Source organism: Suricata suricatta, chromosome 4, assembly GCF_006229205.1.
Source record: "Suricata suricatta isolate VVHF042 chromosome 4, meerkat_22Aug2017_6uvM2_HiC, whole genome shotgun sequence".
NCBI classification, from domain to species: domain Eukaryota; kingdom Metazoa; phylum Chordata; class Mammalia; order Carnivora; family Herpestidae; genus Suricata; species Suricata suricatta.
In genome coordinates, this window is record NC_043703.1 from 100,420,067 (window position 1) to 100,446,149 (window position 26,083).

General features: G+C 39.5%; 1 protein-coding gene across 2 annotated transcripts in view; it reads left to right on the top strand.

The window, feature by feature from the left end:
* The window catches only part of EML6 (EMAP like 6), a 283,528-nt gene that overhangs the window by 185,880 nt on the left and 71,565 nt on the right, over positions 1–26,083 (top strand). For both annotated transcript variants that reach the window (XM_029937369.1, XM_029937368.1), the window contains exons 16-21: positions 3,827–3,920; positions 14,767–14,867; positions 16,124–16,326; positions 18,868–18,979; positions 19,227–19,354; positions 23,769–23,910. In XM_029937369.1, the coding sequence (XP_029793229.1) occupies positions 3,827–3,920; positions 14,767–14,867; positions 16,124–16,326; positions 18,868–18,979; positions 19,227–19,354; positions 23,769–23,910 (780 nt within the window). The remainder of the gene's footprint in view (positions 1–3,826; positions 3,921–14,766; positions 14,868–16,123; positions 16,327–18,867; positions 18,980–19,226; positions 19,355–23,768; positions 23,911–26,083) is intronic.

Genomic DNA, 26,083 nt, shown 5'->3' on the forward strand with positions numbered 1-26,083 from the left:
AAAAAAGGATATTTCAGTCTCAACAATATATTCCTATTGCTTAGAGAACTGTGCCTGGGTGGGGAGCCGTGTTTGTTCCGCAGTGTGTACTGAAAGCTATCACCTTATCGATCAAGAACGGGAAACACAGAGTTTGGTGGTATGGCTGCAGTAAAAGTCAAACCATGGTGTATCCTGAGCTAGAACCCACATCCCCTGGCCTCCGTGCAGGCCTGAGGTTGTGAGCGGGCAGGAGCTGTGTCCCCATGGAGTCCTCTAGCCCGCTGCTACCTCTGCGCTCCACCAGGGAAGTGCGAACTTTTAGCACAGGTGTCCTATCCGGAGCACTCAGTGTCACTCCCTCTACCCAAAGGCACGTGTCTCCAGCTGCCCCACCCCCATTTGCCAGTGTACAGGTCGAATGGGCAGGTGGTACAGAGAGGCTTCCGCATGAACATCCCCCAGTGAGAAGAGTCCTGTCCTAGAACAGCCACGAATCATACATTTATATGACTCGGAGCAGGAGCAACTCTACCTTTCTATTGAAAAGTGATAGAAAAGTGAGTAGCTTAAGTCAAAATGCCAAAACAGGAGGTTATTTAGATTTCCCTATTTAACCACATGAACAGGGCTCCAACGTTGGTCATCGCCTAGCTGGTGGCACCCCCTTTGTACTTGAGGACCCCATTACACCCATCTGTTATAAGCCACCTCACTGGGGGAGGTTCTGCAGAGATGTGATAGTGCATTTGACCCTTATTAGAAAAAGAAATGATCATAGGAATACAAATCAGGCAAATGGTGTGAAAACTAGACAACAAACTAGCAGTTATACATTGGGATTTGGATTCGTTTATCTTTGCCCCTGTTCCACAGCAAATGGAAAGACATTTTTAGTGAAAGGCATTTCTTACAATATAATCCATAACACTCTGTGAACAAGGAGGAATGAATTTATATTATCTCACTTAATTGAACTTTGTGAACGTATTAGCACTGTCTAGGGAAAATGGAGCCATCTTTGTTTTTGTGCTTAGAAGATAGAAGGTGCTTCCACATGAATAGAAAACCAGATTAGAAACAGAAAGGTTCAGCCACATAAATCTTTTTTAGTTTAATATCATCCTCATATTTTTAAAATTTTTCACTGAATAATACTGATTTCCCCAAAGGTACCTCTAAGACTAACTGGATTTCACTATGTTCAATTCTGAAAATCTATGCATTTTTTATGAGCCCTGAATGCAAGGACCAACTTGTAATTGTCTGGGTAGAAATTCTCTCTTTCTAACATGCCCTTTACTGTTGACATTAAGTGCCTTAGAATTATTTCTGGACTTTGTGACAAAATATCCATAATTAATACATACTGTGACTGGAAAGATTTAAAAGGACATTACCTTGACTCTAAAAATATGGCTAAAAAAACCCCAACTCCAACTGGTCAAGGAACAATGGATTTTCAAAGCTAAAGCCAAGACTCTTTGGGGGAGGGTTGGGTGTGAAAACTGGGAAAAAATAAAAAGGTAGCCAATTCTATTCCAAACCATGTGGTATGCAGAAATAGCCTACACCTGCAGAATTTCAGACAAGGTCACCTATCCTAAAGAAGAGGTATCGTTGTCGAGGGGCCCTGACTGTACTGTTTCTCCGTTTCTCCTCATAGTCACAGATTGAGGTAGAAAAGCGTGTGACTGTGAAGACAAGCTGATGGGGCCTTGCAGAAATGCCAGTAAAAAGCCAAAAAAATTAATGTATCCTTGAGAACTTCTTCAAAAGACATAAACTTGAACTGCCATTTTAAATGTATGGATGCATCTAAGGACATATTAATAGAGCTACACAAGTTACAAAAGAAAACACAAAACGTAGACTTAATAAATGGAAAAACAATACTAGTGCCATGCTTTTTAAAGAACTGATAATTAAAACAATTGAAAGTTTGTGTGGCTAGATAACAGAGCACATTTCTTTCCCTTCATACCGGCCACGCACACATTCTGTCTTTATCAGTGTCTGCAGTATCCTCCCCAGTCATTGGAAAGTAGCTTAGTGAGAGGATCACAAAGGAAATGAGATATGATTACTGTCAGCCTTAGCAGAGTTTATAATCTAAAAAGGGAGAGAGGAAACTCCAATCAATCAAATCACCAAAATACAGAAGCATCCTAATATAGAAGTACAATTAGGCCATCCCAAGGGGTGTGGAAAGAGTCATGTTGGTAATGAATAGGAAGCTATTACCAGCCCCCTCTCCCAAATATAATAGAATACAGGCCTCGCAAGGGCACCTGGATGGCTCGTTTAGTTAAGGGTCCAACTCTTGTTCTTAGCTCAGGCCCCTCATACAGAAGTCCAGGATTGAGGAGGACCTTTTTGTGAAGCCAGGCTCTTCCTTTCTCTGACTCTGCTCCTTCCTCCCCAGAAGGAGCAGACCATGGTTTCCGGTAGCTTGGGGAACAGTCTTGCCCCAGTAAGGGTGCTCACAGGTTGGGCGTTGGTCAGCATTTGGGGAGCGTTGCCAGATTTAGCAAATAGAAATACAGGAAGCCAAATAAATTTTAATACAAAGTATGTCCCATGCCATATAAGTGTAAATACACAATTTAAATATTACACAGACCTACAATAAGAAATTATTCATTACTTATCTGAATTTCCAGTTTAAGTAGACTTCCTTTATTTTCCCTGGCAACTCTAACGTGGCTTCAACCCCAAAGCTACTTTTGAAAAATACCAGTTGAGACCAGGGAGAAATAGTTTATCCCATACTTGTGTTTTTTTATCCTCTCATATTGTGGGTCCTCCATAGACCAGGGAGACACTCTGCTCAACTGACACATTTGGAGTCTGGTCACTGAATCCCGTCCCTGCCCTGCACAGAGCTAGGGTGGATGCGCTGACTCCAGAAACTCCTCCCGTGAATCTGGCTTGTGAGGAGGCAGCAAAGGAAAGACTGTATGGCTTCTTTGGTCTTAAAGGAGAAAAGCAAGTTAACCATTTTGGTTTTCAAATAAAAGTGTATAAACAAAGTATTTTTTTAAGTTTTTTTCTTAGAAAACAATCTAAGTGTCTACGTTATAGTAACCATTGGTAATCTTATAAATAATATATAATACTAAGGGAGAATGCTCATTATATAACAAATGAGAAAAGATTAGAAAATAGTATGTTCTTTATCATCCTGATTTTGTTTTTTAAAAGCACGTTTATGTAGAGAAACTGACAGGAAATAACACCGAAGGTAGGCCTATAAATTGAGGTGATTGATAAATTTCCTTTATATTTTCTAAATGTCCTATAATAAGCCTACTACGTTTAAAATAGGGAAACTAAAATATTAGGATTTTTTAATTATAAAATCATCTTGTGAAAGAATTTTTGAAATTAAATTTATTTTCTTTGAATGCTTATATCTTGGAGGTTTAAATAGAACCCAGTATTTTTAAAGCTGAAAATAGAGTCACAAAGCCAAATGGTTCTTTGAATAAATGTCATGAGATTTGTCATAAAATAGACAAGGTTTTTGAGACATACCTGAGAGGCTTCTCCCAGCTCTGCATCTGACATTGGAATGTTAGATCATCGCTTCTCGGCCTTTTGGCTACGATCGAGTGTGGAATGTTAGATCAGTGATTTTATTCATGAACCAGTTGTGCATTAAGAAGCTCAACCATTACTGTTATGCATTTTATTCAGTGAGTTCCTTTCAGTATGTGATACTTCTAATGTATTGGAGCCTAAATAATGTTAAGATCAATTTTGTATTCATCGTTACAGTGTATGAAATGTTTTGGTGTCTGACCGAAGAAATGAGTCACTTGACATTTGTGTTGTTTTCATACAGCTGATGGAAAATGTCTGGTGTCGGTTGGTTTAGACGATTTTCACAGTATTGTGTTTTGGGACTGGAAAAAGGGAGAAAAGATAGCCACCACAAGGTAAGAAGGTGCTGAGGCCTTGCAGTATCCTGCTGATTATCTTGCTTCAGTAAAGGTCACTAGTTTTCATTTTCTAGTGAGATTTCATCTTCAGACTCAGATGGAATTCACACAGAAAGCTTATCACCTGAGGGAAAACATACAGCAACATTGCATGGTGACCGACCTGACTTAAAGCAGTTAATGTTTGTTTCAGGGAACTGGAAAATTCTGAAACACTTTCCAGGGAGTTACTTGTCACTTGGCTTTTAGTAATCTATGCACGGTCTTTATCAAAGCTTTTTCCAGCACTAGAAAAGCAGTTTTTCTCAGACTTGGACCTGCCCCTTATTTTTCCACAGTCTTGCATCTCGTGAAGGAGTGTCAATGTCACTCTAGTCAGAGGTACCATTTGTCATGAGGCTGGCGCATGCTGGAGAGGAGGCCCCCTCGTGTGCATCTGCCACTCGCTTCCAAAGCAGGCAAATTGTTTCCCTAATCTCCCTGTCTTATAAATAGACTTTCCAAGACCGACTGCTGTTTATAGACCACCTGTCCTCCGCTACCCCAGCCTCCCTGCCTGCTGAGTCAGCCCGAAGTCTGAACACCGCTTTCTACTCCTCCGTACCCTGGGCTTAGCTGTGCGCCCAGCCGTGGTCAGAGGTCAGCCCGGATGGCAGCCAAGGCCCAGTGATCGAATTTGTTGCCCAAGACAGGTTATCACTTTCCCTGTCCACTGGTTCTTCTCTGCGTTAACCAACTTCCTTCCTGTCTTGCAGCATAAAATCATTTTTAAGTTAATGGCTTTGAACCCCAGTATTCACTTTGTAAATTAATATTTCCCTTTGCAATATTAAGTGGGAAAAAAAGGGGGGGGTTGCAATTTGTAAACAAAGATTTCTCAGTTTCCAGAGACTCCGAGGAGCAGATGGAGCCCTGAGGACTCCAGCTGACCGTCTTGGGAGAAAAAGAGAAGCTTTTCTGATAAGTGCGATTGAGATGAAATTCTTGGCAGCAAAGGAAGCTCCCAAATCTGCCTGCCCGAGTGGGCTTTCCTGGCCTCTCTGTCAAGTATTCCTCACTGTTCTATCACCCCCAACTGGCACTTGGATTCAGCTCCTAAATAGAACTCCTCTTTCCCTTTAGACTCTTACACTGAATTTTAGTTTAATATTTCCGATAACATACCAGCTGCAATGCAGATTATGCAGGCAAAGCCTGTGTCTGCATCTCTAAAGCAACAGGAAAGCAGTTTTCCTGCTAAAAAAAAAAAAAAAACCCTCTGCAACCTTCTGTGGCTCCCCTGTTGGATGACAGAAACATTCATAGAAATGGAAGAAAGAAATATTTACCAATATTTCATAGGTATCTATTTTATATGCTTGGTAGTGTTACTTCTATTTAATTAAGACAAAGTGACTTAACACCATTAGTAACACACTTCATTTCTGGAATTGCTCCCAAGCCTTGTGTCACATGTCCAAAACAGGACACGTGCAAAATTGCCCTCCAAGAGTATTTTTGCATTGTAACATTAACCAGGGCTCTTTCCACGAAGGAATGTCAAGGCTTGCTAAAGTTCTTTGAAGACTACAAGATTTTAAAATAACAAATAAGTAAATGTTTCCATAAATGCCTATTTTCATAACATTTACATAAATTTATATAATAATATAAACATACACATAAATAAAAACCTATTTATGACCTTAAGTTACATGCATGAACAGATAGAAACTTTAAAAACCGAGGCATAAGGGTGTCTGGCTGACTCAGTAATTAGAGCATGTAACTCTTGATTTCGGGGCTCTAAGTTTGAGCCCCACATTGGGTGTAGAGAGTACTTAAAAATAAATCTTTTTAAAAAACTGGGAACTGAAAGAAGTGACAAAGGAAAACAGGTGATAACTTTACTGATGGTACCTTACTGGCTTCAAGGAATCTTCATAGACTCCTAAAATTTACTCTTAAAACAGCCAAATCAGTGACATCCCTCGCTTTGCACTTCTGTGTGTCGAATCATTGTTGGTGTTGGGCTTAGCAAGGAACCTGCTTCTGGCAGCCTGCGCTGCTCTGGCCAGACGGTCTTCTACGATAACCCCTGTCTCCCAGGATGCCAGAGTTCCCGCAGAGGGACGCGCAAGTCTGTAGCCATGATGGTGTCACCACCAGTGCTACTTGTGCCCAGTGGGAAGGTGTGCCACCAGAACAACACTGCACTCTCAAAAGCCACCCCTCAGTTGTGAAAATGTTTAATTGAAGCTTCTCTTTTATCAGCTCAGAGAAATTAGAGACATTTGGGAACAGCATGATACAATCTCTTGGAACAATTTTTTTTTCCTCTTTGCTAATTTTCATGAAAGATTTCAGTTCCCTCAGTTACAAATGAATTTTTTAGTCTTTTTTTTTCCTTTTGAAAATGGTTCATGTTTTAGTGTAACATACAAGTAACCCATTGAATAATCAAAGTCAGTCTCTTATGGGCAATGGTTAAATGGCCTAACAGCAGTGTCAGAGAAGAATTATGAGATAATCTGATGCCTCTCTGTTCCTTTATTCACATTTCCTTTTTTTTTTTTTAGTGTTTTTTAACGTTTATTTATTTTTGAGAGAGGGAGGCACAGAGTGTGAGCAGGGGAGGGTGAGAGAGAGGGAGACACAGCACCTGAAGCAGTCCCCAGGCTCTGAGCTGTCAGGACAGAGCCTGATGCAGGGCTTGAACCCAAGAGGTGTGAGATCAAGACCTGAGCTGAAGTCGGCCACTTAACCGACTGAGTCACTCAGGTGCCCCCCTTTATTCACATTTCTAACGCGCCAGTAATAGGACTATGGAGACATGACTAATTATTCTTGACATGCTTCATCTCAAAAGTTTAACACAGCAGGCAAAAGGTAGAGTTATCAGGGTGCCTAACAAAAATACTTATGCTGTCAATGTGAAATAATTATGCTAATAGAAAGGCTAGGACAAAATGTGGGCCCAGGACGAGCAGGTGTGTATATATTTCTGTATTCGCTTTGTTGCTTGATTTATTATAGGTCCCTCCCCTTACACACCTTTAGTAAATATGACGAAGCCTCCTGCATACCGAAGTGGCACCTTTCTTTTCTCACTTTCCTTTTTAAAAATGTGTATTTCTTCTTTAGAATAACATTTCTAGATTTTTTTCTCTGTTTTCAAAATAGTGTGTGATCCTTACAGAAAAGTCAGAAAGTCTGAAAAAGCACCAAGAAGAAAATGAAAATCTCAGTTACACTGACCACGACATCGCCAACATTTCAGCATACGTTTTTGAGTAAATATTGGTCTACTATTTTGATCCATTCTTATTCATAGGTGAGGTAGTCTGCATAGGGCTCCGGAACTGGCTTCTTTTCTTCACTCACAAATAGGTCATCTTGCTTCACTCTTTCTGTTACCTGGCTTATTCTATATTATTATTCTGTGTTGTAATTATTTTCAATCTTGTTGGAAGATGGGCCCTTTCAGTCTTCTGAGTTGTGGGCCACCTTCACACACACAAAAAGAGGAAACAAATCATGCATGGGACCAGGCCTCTAAGTAAATGTAGTCAACTCCCCTGGGGGCAGCTGTCCTCAGCTTCTGGGAAAGACACATTCCCTCCCTGTTCACCTGTTTTTGCCAATAGAGCTTGCGCTGTGGCCCCGTGTGGTGCGTTACTTGTGACTCTGGCCTGAGGAATCATCCTGTAATAGGGCAGCAGGATATAGCCCCCCATATTATTTTCTGTGTAGAACCCGAAACCCTTTCCATTTCATTTTTCTTCCAGAGAAAATTACAGGCAACAACCCTGCAGATTTAACAAGTGTCTAAAGGAGGATAGCAGAGGTATCCATGAATGTCCTTCATTTAGATGTTGCCCTTAAGTAAACATTTACCTGCATCATTCATCAGTTGAGAACTTAGGCCATAAAACACACTGGTGTCATAAAATGACAGAAATTAGAGGAAAATTAAAAAGTGCTCTAAAAAAAAGATTTTTCCAACTATCTAAATATTCAGCATTGTATAAACACAACACAGTGTTCGTTTCTGTATAAGAAATGTAATTTGTTTTACCTGCTCTCAATTTTCCTGTCAGTTTTCTCTGGCATTTTCTCTCTAAAATTTTAATATAGTGAGTCAGAATCTGTGGGGACTTTCCTCCCATCAAGAAATCTTTCGATGCTTTAAGTCTCTTATGGTTATCTGGTTTACTTGTCCCCTTGGTGTTAAGCACATTTTCTATTCTTATGTATCTAAACTTTTATCTCTCTCTCCTACTTGTTCCTGATACTTCCAGTGATGTGTCTTGGCCCTATTGTCCACGCTTCACTTTGGACTTTCAAAGAAATGAAGGGAGAAAGTTCAAAAATCAATTCCTCTCCTTTCCCTGCCTGTCACTATGGGGCCCAAGTAATGGGTATGGAGATGTCTTTCCTGTTCTTTTAACTTACTATGGAACATTTCAAAGTTATGCAAAGTCACACAGTGGAGGAAATAGCGTAATGGACACCCTTCAGCCCAGTTTGCATCATCCTACATATGGTACAAATCTCTCCCCCCTCATTTTTTTCTTTTACTTACTTTTTTGCTAGAATAGGGTAAAGAAAATTTAAGACAACATGCCACTTGACCTGTATATACTTCATTAAGCATTTCTATTTTTATTTTATTATTTAATTGAAGTATAGTGTACAATATTATGTTAGTTTCAGGTATACAGTATAGTGATTTGATGTTTATATATATTATGAAATGCTTACCATAAGTATAATTATCATCTGTCACCATTGTTAAAATATTGTTGACAATGTTCCTTGCTGTACTTTTCATTACTTATTTTGTAGTATAGTTACTTATTTTATAACTTTAAGATTGTACTTCTTAGTCCTTTTCAGCTGTTTTCCTCATTCCCCACCAGTTTGTTTTCTGTATTTATGAATCTTTGTTTTCTTTTGTTAATTTGCTGTTTTTTTAGATTCCACATGTGAGTGAAATCATACAGCATTTACTACTCACTGTCTGACTTTTTTCACTTAACATAATACTCTCTATTGTCACAATGGCAAGATTTTGTTCTTTTTAATGGCTGAGTAGTATTCCATTTTGTGTGTTTGTACATACTACATCTTCTTAATCCATTCATGTATGGATGAGCACTTGGGTTGCTTCCATAGCGTGGTTATTGTAAATAATGCTACAGTAAACATAGGGGCACATATATCTCTTAGAATTAGTGTTTTCATTTTCTTTGGGTAAATATCCAGTAGTGAAATTACTGCATCCTACAATATTTCTGTTTTTAATTTTTTGAGGAACCTCCATGCTATTTTCAACAATGGCTGCACGAATTTACATTCCTACCAGTGGTCACAGGATTCTCTTTTCTCCGTATCCTCACCAATACTTGTTACTTCTTGTCTTTTTGATAGTAGTCATTCTGTTGGGTATGAGGTAATACCTCATTGTGGTTTTGATTTACACTTCTCTGATAGTAATGTGGAACATCTTTTCATGTATCTGTTGGCCACCTATATGTCTTCTTTGGAAAAATATCTGTTCAGGTCTTCTGCCCATTTTATAAAGCTTGTTTATTTATTTTGAAAGACACAGCAAGAGAGCAAGCAGGGAAGAGGGAGAGAGAGAGAATCCCAAGCACGTTCCATGAGGTCAGCATTCAGAGCCCAATATGGAGCTTGAGCTCACAAAACTGCGAGGTCATGATCTGAGCCAAAACCAAGAGTTAGATGCTCAACCAACTGAACCACTCATCCACGTCTGCCCATTTTTTAATGAGATTTTTCTATGGTGTTGAGTTTTGTAAGTTCTTTATATATTCTGGATATTAACCTCTTATTGGATATATCATTTGCCAATGTCTTCTCCCATTCACTAGGTTGCCTTTTTGTTTTGTTGATAGTTTCCTTTGCTGTGCAAAAGCTTTTTATATTGGTGTCACGATAACTTATTTTTGCTTGAGGACACCTATCTAGAAATATGTAGTTGAGGTCAGCATCCAAGACATTACTGCCCATGTTTTCTATTAGGACTTTCATTGTTTCAGGTCTGACATTTTGGTCTTTAATCTATTTGTGTTTACTTTTGTGTAAAATATAAGAAAGTGATCCACTGTCATTTCATGTAGCTTTCCAATCTCCCCAGCACCTTTCATCGACAGGTTGTTTTACCCATTGTAAATTCTTGCCTCCTTTTTCATAAGTTAATTGATCAGATAGGCCTGGATTTATTTATGGGCTCCCTATACTGTTCCATTGATTTATGTGTTTGTTTTCGTGATAGTACCATACTGTTTTGATTACTGTACCTTTGTAGTGTATCTTGAAATCTGGGATTTTGATAACCTCATGTCTTGTTCTTTCTCAAAATTTCTTTGGCTATTCATGGTCTTTGTGGTTCCATACAAAGTTTAGGATTATTTGTACTTCTGTGAAAAATGCTATTGATATTTTGATAGGGATTGCACTGAATCTTTAGAGGGCTCTTTGTATTATGGACATTTTAACAATATTAATTCTTCCAATCCATGAGCATCATGTATCTTTACATTTGTTTGTGTTGTCTTCAGTTTCTTTCATCCGTATCTTACAATTTTCAAGTTCTACTTCTTCAACCTCCTTGTTTAAATTTATTTGTAGATATTTTATGCTTTTTGGTGCAATTGTAAATGGGATCTTTTAAAATTTCTCTTGCTGCTATTTTGTTATTGGTGTATAGAAACACAACAGATTTATCTGTATTAATTTTGTATTCTGCAACTTAAATTCATTTATTAGTTCCAATAGTAAGACCATATATGAAAAACCCACTGCTAACATCATAGTGAATGGTGAAAAACTGAAAGCTTTTCCTCTAAGATCAGGAACAAGACAAGGATGTACATTCTTACCACTTTTATTCAACATAGTACTAGAAATATTAACTGCAGAAATCAGACAAGAAATAAAAGATATCCAAATTGGTAAGGCAAAAGCAAAACTGTCACTATTTGCATATGACATGATCGTTTATAGAGAAAACCCTAAAGACTCCACCAAAGGTTTCTCCATGTCTTCTCATGGCTCGATAGCTCATTTCTCTTTATCACTGAATGATGCTCTGTTGTCTGGATGTACCGCTTTTTTCTTTTCTCCTTCTCCTGCTGAAGGACATCTTGGTTGTTTCCAAATGTTGTCAGTTAAAGCTGCTGTAAACATCTATGTACAGGTTTTTGTGTGGACATAAGTTTTCAAGTCTTTTAAGTAAATAGTGAGTAACCTGAATGCTGGATATTGTGGTAAGATAATATTTAGTTTTGAGGGGGTTTTTTGTTGTTGTTTTTTTGTGTGTGTGTGTGTGTGTGTGTGGTTCATTTTGTAGGGCGCCGTTAAATTTAAGTTTTAGTTAGTTAACATATGGTTCAATATTGGTTTCTGGAGTGGGATTCAATGATTCATCGCTTACATTCAACACCTAGTGGTCATCCCAACGTGCCCTCCTTAGTACCCATCGCCCATCTAACCCATCTCTCACCCACCACTTCCTGTCAACCTTCAGTTTGTTCTCTATTATTAAGAATCTCTTGGATTTGTTTCCTACTGTCTTCTCCCCCACCTTTCCCATATGTTCATCTGTTTTCTTTCTTAAATTCCACCTATGAGTGAAATCATATGGTATTTGTCTTTTCTCTGATTGACTTCTTCTGCTTAGCATAATACAGTCTAGCTCCATCCACTCATTTCAAATGACAAGATTTCATTCTTTTTGATGGCTGAATAATATTCCATCATATATATGTACCATATCTTCTTTATCTGTTCAATAGTCAATGAACATTTGGGCTTTTTCCATAGTTTGTCTCTTGTTGACAATGCTGCTATAAACATTGAGGTGCATGTACCCCTTTGAATCTGTATTTTTGTATCCTTTGGGTAAACACCAGTAGTGCAATTGCTAGATCATAGGATAGTTCTATTTTTAATTTTTTGAGGAGCCTCCATACTGTTCTTCGGAGTAGCTGCCGTGGTTTGCACTCCTACCAGCAGTGCAAGAGGGCTTCCCTTTCTCTGCATTCTTGCCAACACCTGTTGTTTCTTGCATTGCTAATTTTAGCCATTCTGACAGGTGTGAGGTGGTATCTCATCATGGTTTTGATTTGTATTTCCCTGATGATGAGGAATGTTGAGCATCATTTCTTGTGTCTGTTAGCCATCTGGATGTCATCTTTAGGAAAATGTCTATTCATATCTTCGGCCCATTTCTTTACTAGGTTGGTTGTTTTTTGGGTGTTGAGTTTGAGAAGTTCCTTATAGATTTTTGGATCAGATGTGTTGTTTGTAAATATCTTCTCTCACTTCACAGACTGCCTTTTCATTTTGTTGAGAGTATGTTTAGTTTTATAAGAAGTGGTCTGTCTTCCAAAGTACCTGTACCAGGGGGTATAGCTCAATGGTAGAGCATTTGACTGCAAAGTACCTGTACCATCCTGCATTCCCATCAACAATGTATGCAAATTCCTATTACTCCACCTCCTCCAGCATTTGGTGACATACCAATTATTTTAATTTTTTTAATGTTTATTTGTTTTTGAGACAGAGGGAAAGAGAGAGTGCGAGCCAGGGAAGGCCAGAGAAAGGGAGACAGCATCTGAAGCAGGCTTCATCCTCTGAGCTGTCAGCACAGAGCCTGACATGGGGCTCAAACCCATGAACCATGAGATCGTGACCTGCGCAAAGTCAGATCCTCAACTGACTGAGCCATCCAGGTGCCCCAATACACCAATTATTTTAAAAGTTCATCTTTTTCCCCTTAATTTGAGATCATATCTTAGTTACACTACGTTTTAATATTCATTTGGGCCTCTTTCTAGATGTTCTATTTTGCCAGTGGTTTATCAGTTTGTGTGCCAGTGCCACACTGTTTTAATTATGAAGGCTTTACAAATTATTTTAATAACTAGGAGAGCTACTCTTCCTACTTTACTTTTCCTTTTTAGAGTTTTCCTGATGATTACTGTTGGTTTATTCTTCCATGAGAACTTTAAAATCAAGGAGTCTAACTCCAGATTAAAAAGCGAATAAACATCAAAAGCTCTTCTTTTATTGCAATCAAGTTGAAAATTTTTTTTAAAGTTAGGGAGCATTGACACTTTTATAATTGAATTTTCCAACCCAAGAACACAGAATATATTACCATTTTTTGAGACTTCTTTTCCATCTTACAAATGTTGAGTTTTTGTTTTGTTTCACTCATTTATATTTAGTGCAAATTTGTTGTATGTAAATTTATGCCTTGATATTTTTTGTTTATAGAGTCATTTATTTTGTTATACTTGTTTTTTTCTATGTAGTAAGGCTATTGATTCTGTGTTTAATTTTATACACTGCAGCTAGACTAAATTACCTTCTTTGTAATTGCTTTTACATTATTTCTTTTGAATTTCCTAGATAAATATTACATCATCTCCAAATAGAAATAGTTTTACCTCTTCCATTCCAGCTCTTATGCCTTTAATTTTAAAATTTTTACCTAATTGCATTTGTTAATATGTTCAACACAAGGTTAAGTGGCACTGGTAATAATCTTGTTCCTGACTTTATTGGGAATGACATTAGGAATCTGACTTTGAGTTCACACATACAAAAACACATCTTGAATAAGCTACTGTTTTAGCACTTTTGCTTGTAAAGGATAGTGGCACTAACATCTGGAGAGGCAGCCTGTATTTCGTTGTTTTGAATGAATCTGGGTTTTTCAGTAAGAATCAAGGACTTCAGGGAAATACAAAGGTCTAAGAGATAAGTCTCCATTAATTCCTACTTTATTGAGTGGGAATTGAGTGTTTTTAAATCACACAAGTTAGATTTTTATAAAAATAACTTTTCAGTTATCTATGAAATAACATAATTTTTCTTATGCATGTTGACATGATGAATTGTACTATTTGAGTCCTTAATAATAAACTGCCCTTGCATTTTATCATAAAGTCTTATTTTTTAATGTGCTACTGGATTTTCTTTGCTAGAATTTTATTTAAGATATTACTATTTATAGTCATAAGAGATATTGGTCAGCTGTGGGTTTTTTGTTAATTGCTTTAATTTACATAATGAAGGTTTTGTCTTAATACACCAGAGAAGACCATCAAATAGTCCCTTAAATCCAGTAAAATCTATTAAGTCCAGTAAATCCTTAAATTCCTATGTGATTATAGTCTACAGCAAAATTTCCTTGGTGCTATGGAACACAGGTCTAAAGCTGCAGGTCTACAATCGGTCCTCATTTTTATATTTGTCCTTCTGTATCTTGGGTTATCAACTTGTATTTCTGAATGCAGAGCATCCCAGAGTGCCTTAAGTCAACAGATGACATCCTTTCTCTCCCTATGAATATGAGCCAGGGACTTCCATTCCTAATGTATACATTTCTAGCTGAACTTCCATTTAACCTAAAGTTATGATGTCCCTGGCAAAGAATGTTATATCTGAAGCTTCTCATTAATATGACTCCAATATCTTCCCCCTGTTCCTATACAAGACCTCTAGATCCTGAGAATTAGTCTTATGGTGATGGCATTAAATTTATCTTCTGAGACATTCTGATCCATTATAAATAATTCGTTAATTTGTTTAAAACATAACTGAGTAGACTTTGGTGGCAGCATTAGAGTAAGAAGAGAGCTCAAACTTGCAAAGAAAAGTCAAAACTCGTGATTTTAATATAGACCTGATGTGTATTTTAAACTGTTTTCTAATTTGTCCTGATAGATGTGTTTAGTGAAAGTTAGACCAAATGTATACTTTTACTAAAACTCTGTGTCAATATTTCTATGAAAATTGGATTTTTTTTCTTATTGGTCTCTTACAGAGGACATAAGGATAAGATATTTGTGGTAAAGTGTAACCCACACCATGTTGACAAACTGGTTACAGTTGGGATGAAGCACATCAAATTCTGGCAACAAGCAGGTACTATTCTTTGGGTTTCTCACTTATGTGGTTGAGAGCTTTAAAAAAAAATCCAACTGAGAAAAAGGCCACCACTACTACCTAGCAGTTTAAAATTAAAATGTGCAAGGAAGACATGCTATTCCAAATTCACTTGGCTGCTTAATGTCTAAGTTGTAAAACACTTTATATGATGCCATGCGTATTTATCAATATCTAAAAAGCTTTGGGAAATGTTCTACTGTGAAAATAATTATTTTCGTAATTAGTCATCTGTTCTGAAAGTAGTCATTGTGTTAGACTACTGAACAGGAAATAAAATAATCACTTTGATTGAGTGGATAAATTTTTCACTATTTGAGGGTTCTTTTATTTATCACTGAATTTAACACATGATTTAAAACCTGACACTATACACAGTAGGTGATCCAAATAAATTTGTATGCATTGTAATGTTAATAAGGATGAATAAGTAAGCATGTCAGAACATGCAAGCATATTTTATTTTTCTCACTAATAAACCAGACCTGTTGTTGGAATCAGCTTTGATACCATGCTCAATCTTACACTGAACAAAACATAAGCAATTGTTCCAGTGCTTTCTACTTTTACAGAAAAGACAGTGGCATCCAACATGTCTGGAGAACCAGCCTGTGTGTAGTTTTCTGGAATGGGCCTGGGTTTCTCAGTGCTAGTTGGGAAGTGCAGGGAAATGTGAACATCTCTAGCACAAATCTGAACTATGTACCTTTTCCTACACAGTGATTCATTCTCTTACCCTAAAGGTCCTGTGATAATAACTGAAGTAAAACAAACATAACATGTTTACATTTTACATTTCTGCCAGTGCTGCTTTCATTCTCCTTGGTCAGCCTTCATGAAGACTTTCCTAGTTACCTCGGGCACTTAGTTACGCCTTCCTCTGGCTGGCACAGAACTAGCACTGAACCTTGGTTATCCACATGTCTTGGACCAAGATGGTGTCCTCCCTCCAACCAGAACCTAAGTCCATTGAATGAAGAAATTCCTTCTTATCTTTGCACCCCAGCACCAACCACTCTATCTGCCACAAAGAAGGGATTCAGTAAACAGTGAATTAATGAATGTGGAAATGAGAAACCCTCTTAAAATATTTTTTATGATTTTTTGCCCTATTAGACATCTTTACATATACACATAATGTAGGCACACTGGGTTTTCACTGAAGACATCATTCCAAATGCTCATAGAAGGTATCAATTTTTCAAAAAATAATACATATTCTTTGTTTACTTCAGGTGGGGGCTTCACCTCTAAACGAGGAATTTTTGGAAGTGTTGGAAAACTGGAAACAATGATGTGTGTTTCTTATGGGCGAATGGAAGATCTAGTGTTTTCAGGAGCAGCTACTGGAGATATTTTTATTTGGAAAGATATTCTACTACTGAAGACAGTGAAAGCTCATGACGGGCCTGTGTTTGCTATGTATGCATTGGATAAGGTACGATGTGTTTTCATCATTAGCTTTCAAAAATTATAAATTAGTCTTTGGAAGGCCCACATCAACAGTATGCTTGTTTTTAAAAGCAGTCCTATCTGAATTGGTAAGTAGTTGTCATAAGTGAGGTTTCTCTCCATTTTATTCATACTCATTCTTTGTGGCTCTCACCTCTCAGAATCCCTTAAGAAATGTTGGGATGATGTACACACCCAGTAGGAGACAAGTCCTGAGGAATATTTCAACATTCTCTTCCTCCTTTGTACACAATAAGGAAAGACCTCAAAGTACCAAGAGGTTGAATTATGTCTCGCTCTGCAATTTGACCAAAAGTCAAGTTGATAACCAGCGTGTTCCTGTGTGGACAGGTTCAGCTTTCACAAGAGTGTTGGAGTGAAAGCTTTTCACTGGCTGTATTAGGGTTTTCCAGAGAAACAGAATGAGTGGAATTACACACACACACACACACATGTACAAAAACCAGAGGTTTTATAAGGAATTGGTCCATGCAGTTATGGAGAGTGAGAGGTCCCACTGTGCCATCTGCAGGCTGGAGACCCTGGAAAGCTGGTGGTGTGATTCACAGAGCACCCAAAGGGCAGACAACCAGGGATGCCAGTCGTGTAAGTCTGTCTGTTGTGGGGGGGGCGGGGGAGATGTGATGATTCAGCTTAGTCCGTGAGACGGAAAAACAGGGATGAATTCCTCCTTCCTTTGCCTTTTGTATTTGGGCTCTTGGAGAATTGGGTGATGCTCGCCCACATTGGAGAGGGCCACCTACTTTATTGAGCCCACCAATTCAGATACTGCTGTCACCTGGAAATACTTTCACAGATAAATACAGAGCACCCTCTGACCAATCAAGGTGACACAAAATTAATCATCACATCCGCTGTATTTTCACTTAAATTCGTCTTTGTCCTGGTCTGTCCAGCTGCCTTCCTGCCTTACGGGGGGGCGGGTGTGTGTGTGTGTGTGTGTGTGTGTGTGTGTGTGTGTGTGTGTGTGTGTGTTTAAGGAAGATCACACCATCGGTACAGCTAAAATACTTTTTTCAACCAGTTTGCCAGAAAAATCTATTTTTTATTCACTACCAGCTTGCTGGTGGTACCTATTTATTTGTATTCTCTGACCTCCAAATGGTGTGGGCCACACAAGAAACCTAACGAGGCCAAGCCTCATTTTGCATTTACCTGTTCCGAGGTGGAAACTTCTGATCCTTGTGCAGAAGCAAGTTCTTGTTAGCTGTGCAACTGTCATGGTTGATTTAGTGGTTAAGCTGTTTCTTAATGGCAAGTTGTTTTGGGTGAAACTGCATGTTGGACAAGATTAAGGAAGAATGCAAAACTTGAGTAGGTGCAGAAGTTGATGTCCTATAACTTGTTTAAACTCTTTTAATGCTTGGTAAGTTAGCCTGAAACATCATGGAAAAGATGAGGATGACATAGTATAATATACTAGATTTAAATTTAATTTGGGAATTAAATCTTTCCTACAAACCTGTAATGAGAATACAGATACGTAATGTAAGGAACTTTAAAACATAATTTCCATGTGAACTTCACTGAAATAAAGTAAACTAAAAGTCTCCAAGAAAACAATGAATTACTCAGTATTTTTCATCTGAAGAAAGGATTTTCCATTTTTGGTATACATAATTTGCCAGAAGGGAAAACTAGTAAGGCCAAGAAATCATAAGCTTAGGACAGGAATAAAAATCACTGTTCAGTAAAAAACAAAACAAAAACAAAAACACTAGTATGTTAGGCATTTTACTTTCCAAGTTTTATAAAAATTAATCTGGAAATTGATGTCCATTGAACAAAATAGGATAGTTTTGTTACATGAACTGCCGAAGTTACTCTTAGTAAATAATGGTGTTCTCTTCTGGAAGTAAATGTTTAATGTAAAAACATTTAGGGGCACCTGAGTGGCTTAGTTAAGAGTCCGACTTCGGCTCAGGTCATGATCTCATGGTTTGTGAGTTGGAGCTCCATGTCAGGCTCTGTGCTAACAGCTCAGAGCCTGGAGCATGCTTCATATTCTGTGTCTCCACCTCTCTCTGCCCCTCCCAGGTTCATGCTCTGTCTCTCAATAATAAATACACATTAAAAAAATTAAAAATATTTAATAATCATTTTTAATTTTGACGTTAATTCCAGTTGATTCAATAGGAATAGATGAGACACCAGAAACTCTGCCAGGCTTAGAGGCTGGTCCTGTCCCGCGGGCACCCACATTGAAGCAGGGGGCTGAGAACCGGAATGGCCATTCATGACCCAGGGTGCCAAGTGCCAACCAAAGGTCTGAGGAAAGTGTAAAGAATACACAGTGGGAATGTGCTTTATCCTCTACACAAGTAGGGTAGAGGTGCTTCCAGCCAATGTTATATGAATATTCTGTGTTATCAGGTTTTTCAGTCTCCTATACTTAGGAGGAAAACACAGATAAAGCTGCTTTTCCCCAGGGGGAACCCTTTTGAGGCCGGGTGGGTAATTTGTCATTTTGGTGTATATTTAATTCTTCCCATGTGTGTCTTCACAGGGTTTTGTAACGGGTGGAAAGGATGGAATTGTGGAGCTCTGGGATGATATGTTTGAGAGATGCTTGAAGACTTATGCCATTAAAAGAGCAGCATTGTCAACCAGCTCAAAAGGTGCCACTCCCGAATACGTAATAGGAATCTTTCTTTCCATAGAAATGGACAACATGGTACCAACGTTCTTGGACAACCATTTCCAAATCAGTTCTCTTTCTTCTGCATTTAGAGCTCTTGGCCCCTGATAGAACTATCAAGGATTGTGTAGTATGTGCTTTTGAAGTACAGAGACAGAATGTATATAATGTTGTGGTTCTACTAAATACAATATTTGCAATATTAAGTACAGTATTTCCCCCCTCAGGCTTGCTTTTGGAAGATAACCCTTCAATTCGTGCCATTACTTTGGGACATGGACATATCCTGGTGGGAACAAAAAATGGGGAGATCCTGGAAATTGATAAAAGTGGCCCAATGACGCTGCTCATTCAGGTACTGTTTACAGATTCTAAAGCACAGTTCTTGTCAGATCAGGGCAAGGGTGAGGCAAGGGGGGCGCTTAGGGGGCAGTGTGTAAGTAGGTACTCAGTCTCAGGGTTGTGCAACTGCTGTGTTAATTACCTACTGCTGTATAATGAATTGCAGCTTAAAACAATACATGTTTATTATCTGAAGGTTTTGTGGGTCAGGAGTCCATACATGGCTTAACGGGGTCCTCTGCTTAAAGTTTCACAAGGTTATCAGAAAGGACTGCAGTCTCTTCTGAGGTCCATTGGAGGAAGGATCTACCTCCAGGATCACTCAGGTTGTTGGCAGAATTCACTTCCTTGTAGTTGTAGGACTGAGGGCTCCATTTCTTAACATTTTTTTAAAAATGCTTGTTTATTTTTGAGATAAAGTATGAGTGAGGGAGGGCAGAGAGAGAAGGAGACACAGAATCTGAATCAGGCTCCAGGCTCTGAGCTGTCAGCACAGAGCCCAATACAGGGCTCAGAGTCACGAACCATGAGATCATGACATGAGTTGAAGTTAGATGCTTAACCGCCTGAATCACCCAGCCACCCCAAGTGTGCTCCATTTCTTGTTGGCTGTTGGCCAGAGGCCACCTTCAGCTCCTAGAGGCTGCACACAGTTCCTTGCCACATGGGATTCCCCAGCATGGCTGCTTGCTTCCTTGAATCCACCAAAAGAAAGAGAAAAATAATAGGCAATACAGTCTTATACGACATTATCATATCATCAAATACATGTAATCTTGAACATCCATGCCCTTTGCTGTATTTTGTTGACTGGCAAATAGCCACAGGTCATGCAACATTCAAAAGGAGGTGACTAAACAGGAGTGAAAACCAGGAGAATCATGAGGGTCACCTCATGACTGTGTCCATCACATTCCTCCCTCTGGTCGCCGATTACTCCTATCCCTGCCGCATGCAGAGTGCATTCCCCTCCCCCAGGGTCCCCAACAGTGTTATCCCATTACAGCATCTGTTCAAAGTCCATAATCTCGTTGTCTAAATCAAGTCCAGCTGTGGATGAGCCATTTTAGGTATATTTCTTTTCAATCTCTCAGTCTAGAAAACTCTCAGGAAAAATTATTTTCTCTCCTCACGTCAAATCTGCAAGTGTCTCCTTAGATTTTGTGCCTCATTCTAATCTCAGCCTTGATGCATATAAATGCATGACCTACTTTTTATCCTCCCTCTCCCCTTAAGAATTATATTCAGGTAAAATCACATTAAAATAAATATCTACAAAATCTCCAAACATCAATGAAGTGAAAAAAAATCTCCCTTGAGAGGATGGGAGTGTGTGGAGATGACGGATAGTCCCGCCCAAGCTGGTGATAGATGGACCTTGTTTACAGGTGGAAGAGGGTGGGGTACATTCAAAAGTTGGAGTGAAAAAAATATTCACTGATTATATAAGTTTCAGGACTTCTGTGGGTCTGATGGAGGAGCTCCAGCTCCTCCTACAAGCTTGCTCTGTTGGAGATGAACCCCAAAATCCCAGTAAGAGCAGCCCTCTAATTTGCTATATCCAAGAACAGGTCTGCACACATCCCATGGTTCAGAGCACTGTGAGGTTTTAAAAATGCATGTATCCAAGCCCCACTCAGGATATCCTGAATAAGAATGTGTTTAAAAAAGAATTTGGTGTTAAAAACAAACCTCCAGGGGCACCTGGGTGGCTCACTCAGTTAAGTGTCCGACTTTGGCTCAGGTCATAATCTCATAGTTCATGAGTTCAAGCCCCACATCAGGCTCTGTGCTGACAGCTTGGAGCCTGGAGCCTGCTTCGGATTTTGTCTCCCAATCTCCCTGCCCACCCCCCCCCAACTCATACTCATTCTCTCTCAAGAATAAATATTAAATTTTAAAAAATAAACAAACCTCCAAAGCTCTGTCACTGCTTGTGCAGGGGAGACAGAATTGAGAATGTGTTGGAGGTACATCTGCAGGTGTGACTTCTCTCTTCTCCAGCATCTCTTGACTTTGTTGTTTCCTTTCAAAGGAATCTCTCTTTCTGGTCATGGCTTCTTACTGAATTTTACTGAAAAGTGGTTATTTCTTTCTAATCTCCGAGCATTTGAGACTTCAATTTGTTTGCACGCGTGCTATATTGCTAAATATTGTTTTCACATCTACACCATAATAGGATTTAAGCAATACTGTAAGATTTAAACTCTGTTTTCTAATTTAAAAATAAAATAGTTGAGCTTATTTTGTTTAAATATGTTTAAACTTGAAAATAAAAGCTTTTAGCCTTTCCATTCTCCGTAATTCTGTTCTTTCCCCTATTTGCTTTTGTTGCTCTAATAGTAAAAACAGCCACAATACTATTTATTGAGTACCTACTATGTGCCAGGCAATACTGTTGTACAGAATTCACTTCTCCACAATGGATTTGCTCAGTTGAAATTGTTTTATAGACGAGGGACCCACTGCCCCATAAATTGTTCACCGCCACGTGCTAAGAACTGTAGAGCTGGATTCCAAACCAAGGTTTGTCAGATACCAGAGCTTTTCTTTCCTTTTTCACTGCACCAGGCTCTTCTCCAAATGTCTCTTAGCATGGAGACTGACAGGGAGCCATGGGCAGGCATTAGAGCTGATAGAACCTTGAGAAAAAATGTTTGTTACCACCATCTTGTCTTTTCCTTTTCTGCCAGCATCTCTCTTTCCTCTTCTTGTCTATCACTTCTTTGCCATTTCCTCCTAAGTGGAACTAAGTAGTTCAAATCAGTCCGTGTTTGTTGGGCTCCTGCTGAGATCAGCCTTGTGCTATGTGCTGTGCACAGTGGAGTAGGGCTTCCTCCCCTCCTGGGGCTCACAGCCCTGCTCTGAGAGAGGTTGGACACGAAGGGAAAGTAAAGGAACAGGCAACATGATTAAGACCAAATACCCTGCTGTGGGAAGATACCAGAACCACTTTGCCAGTTTTGGTAGCATGGCAACTCAATGTCACTTGAAATCGATTACTTATTTTTTAAGAGAAGGCAGCTTGGGTTGGGGTAGAGAAGTGATAGGAGATGAGTTCTGAAAATTCCCCTTGTATATTCTTTAAATATAACCAACTCTTAATGACACAGCTATTTACTACCAGCTTTATGGGTGATCAGGAGGAAGGTAAGATTCCAAGCCCATTCATCTGCCACTTGAGATACTTCCAGCCTGTCTTGCTCACTGTCCATTCCTACGTAATACAGAAATTTAATCCTGTTAGATTAGGGAAATATGATATCTAAGTAAATATATGTGGCAGTGGTTGAAAAGGGTCTCAGAAGTCTGTTCTGTCCTTAAGCCAAATGTAAAAGGAACTTGGTCTGTGAAATGGCTCCAAGCAGATTCATTCTGGGGGAAAACTGGGGTTGACACCTGACCTATCCTCTGACCATGACCTTTGGGATGGGAGGCATATGAAGGGAAGAAAACTAGAAAACTAGGGGTGTGAGATGCTCCAGATGCAATAAATTCACTCATAGGCCCTTGAATGTCAGCTCCATTTGGAACTCTGTATCTTCTGCCAAATTACTGTTTTGCTCCAACAGTCTCCCTGTTAAACCAGAATCATCCAGTTTCTCTTTGGAAAGCCACCTGTTCCCTGAAGCATTCCAAGTACAAACACCTTTCAATTGCCTGTGTGGTCTTCCTTTTTGCTTTACTAAAAAGCAAAGCCTTTTTTATAATTAGCCACTAAAAGCAGAAATGCAGCAAACAGTCTGGTCTCTTTTATTGTTCTGTGCACTAATCTATTCTCTGCACTGCTTTATCAAGTAATAAATTGTAGGAATCAGAGTCATTTTCTCCCTAATTGTTTACTCAGAACCTGAGTTATTCCCAGGACACTTGATTTGAAAACTGATCTCTCTGTACTTTTGTTTTGCCAAATACTATGCATTCACAGGACTAAAATGGAATTAAATTAACAAGAATATTGACCTGATAGAGATAGGTGGTACCTACATCTTTTAGAAAATGAGTTTATTGAAAAAGGCATTGTAGGTCACGATCAAGCTGTTTCACAAGTATATGTGTACCTGTATGTACTGTGTAAACTCAGTATTGAGCAAGAGAATAAAAGAATGGCATTTCCTTATTCATCCAGATGTTTCTAAAGGGAAAGATGTTTGGCATCCTATGAACAAAGCTTATGAGCAAGGAGTCCATGTTTTGCTTTACAAATGAATACTTCAGCATCATGTAGGCCCAGCTTTAGACTCAAGCTCATGTGAAAAAAAAAGTATATAGTGCCTTCATTTTGGCTCAAGGAAGCTCAAACTGTGTTTGTTCATATTTGATCCTGTTTAAGATTCCCCTTAGTCTGGGTGTGCAGCCCAGTGCTGCAAAAGGGCTAGCCAGGAAGCGTGAACCAAGTTTACCCTGCCCTGTTGCCTCTCCCACAGGGGCACATGGAAGGAGAAGTGTGGGGGCTGGCAGCTCACCCTCTCCTGCCCATCTGTGCGACGGTGAGCGATGATAAGACGCTCAGGATCTGGGAATTATCCTCCCAGCACCGTATGCTGGCAGTGCGAAAGCTCAAAAAAGGTACTTGCTATCACCTCACACATCTGCAAAAGTATTTGCAAACAACAGAATCAGTCATTCATTCACTCAAGTAATATTTCCTGAGTGCACCTGTCACATGCCCCCAAATCTGCATGGTGATGGGAGTTTGATGTTCTTTGCTACAGACGTAAATTGCAGAAGGCTGCAGAAGGCCTCATCTATTATTTCCTTCATTTCCCTTGCATTGCACAGACATTTGCCACCTGGGGGCAATATGTCCTTCTTCTTCTCATGGAGAGCTATGGGAATCTGTTGAAACACATCGGCTTCCCAGAAATGCTGTTTATCTTTATGTCTAACAGTCTCTAACAACTGATTTTGTTACTGAAAAACAAAAGTCAGTTTATTTAAAAAAGTAATAATATCAAAAAATGTGTAAATCTCTATTTAACACCTACATGTGCTAGAACAAAGAGGTATCCCAGAAGTACAAGTTATTGAGTAGCTGCTATGTGTCAGGTACCGGGATCCCACGGTGAATGGTCCCATCTCTAGCGTTAGGACTGGGCAAGATTTGAAGAGAGCTCCAGCAACAGATGGTCCTTTCCAAAGGGGTATTTTGAGGAGAGTCTGAAAAGGAGACCATTTGTTAGAGAGATGGGTGGGGTGGTGAGAAGTGACCAGGGATAGTGCAGTTCCGTGCAGCCAATAACAGCCAGGTGCCTTTACCAGCCCTGGGCCTGAGGGGCAAGACGAGAGAGCGGTGCCAGAACCTGAAAGTTTGAGCTGTGGGCTGATGCGCCTGGCAGGAACTAGGACCATCCGTCGGCCAGGGACACAGCCAGCGTGCAGTGGGCCCACGGGGAGGCTGCCAGGAGAGTACATGCCCCACACTCCCTGTTCTTCCTTATTTCCCCATTCCCCCAACCCACCACAAGCCTCCTGTCCATGCTCCCCCTTGGCCAGACACAATCAAAAGCCAGAAGGCAAGGGAACCCGTTGTTGCAACCTACGCAGAAGGCGCAGAGCAGGGTGGAGCGTGGATGTGGAGGACCAGGGAAAGATGTCTGGCACAAACAAGGTATTAGGGAGGCTCAGGAAGGCCTGCTGCCAGGGGCAACTTCATCAGGGAGGAAACATGAGAGCTGAGGCTCAGAGGATTTGTGAAAGTTCTCAGGAAAGGATGTGATTGGGGTCTGGCTCTAAAATATTTGTACCAGGTAGTTTTACAAGTAGAGAGACGTGGAGAATGTACTGTAGGGGGATAAGATGAGAAAAGATGTCCAGACGATAGTAACAATAATGATGGTGGCTAATATTGTTGAGCCACTGACTACTAGCTATTTGCATTTGGTCTTCATGAGAACCTAAGGAGTAAGGCCATGATTATTATCATCACTTAGGGATTAAGAGAAAAAGGCACAGAGAATTTAGATTGTTTGCCTGAAATTGCACAGCCAGTAGGTTGGAACTGAATTAAAACCCAGGAAGCATGGCTTCAGAGCGCACACCTGTGGCTACTGCATGAGGCTGTTTTTCTCTGCCATGTTATTGCCTCTCTTATAGTCAATGTGTGGGCCTTAGTAAGTGGCAGAGCCAGGGTTCAAAGCCAAGTCTGAATTCAAAGCCCATGCTCTTAAACCACTACCTGACTGAATCATTGACCACTAATTTATACTGGGAAGATGATACACAGGACCTCCTTGTGAGTGACTTCAACGTCAGACAGTGTCCTTTTTTCACTAGGTTAAATATTAGTTCAAAAGAGCATCTACCAACATATCTTAAATGGGCTATTCAACCCAGTTTACAACGCTTGTCCCTGTGTAATTATTAATAGCTCTCCCTTTCACTCTGAGAAGTGCCGTGGTTTGTACAATAAAATATATGGCTAATCTAATCTTGATGACTCTCCTCAAGGGCAGGCTTGTCTTTTGTCCTCTTGGCCCTAGCACCATGTATGACTCATAGTACATAAATAACTTGTTCCTAACTGAGTGAATGAATGAAGATATAATTTAGATAAGGCAACTTGAAGTTACAGGTATAACACAGCTTTCCACATACCATGAGCAGTGACAGAGGGGAGCATGTGGAAGCTGAGTTTGGAATGAATGCCTTAGCCCAAGGCTGTGTGATTGTCCCATCTCCGGAGTCGTGCTTACCAAAGTCTTGATATTAAGGTTGGGGGGGCTACTCTTTTTTTTTTTAA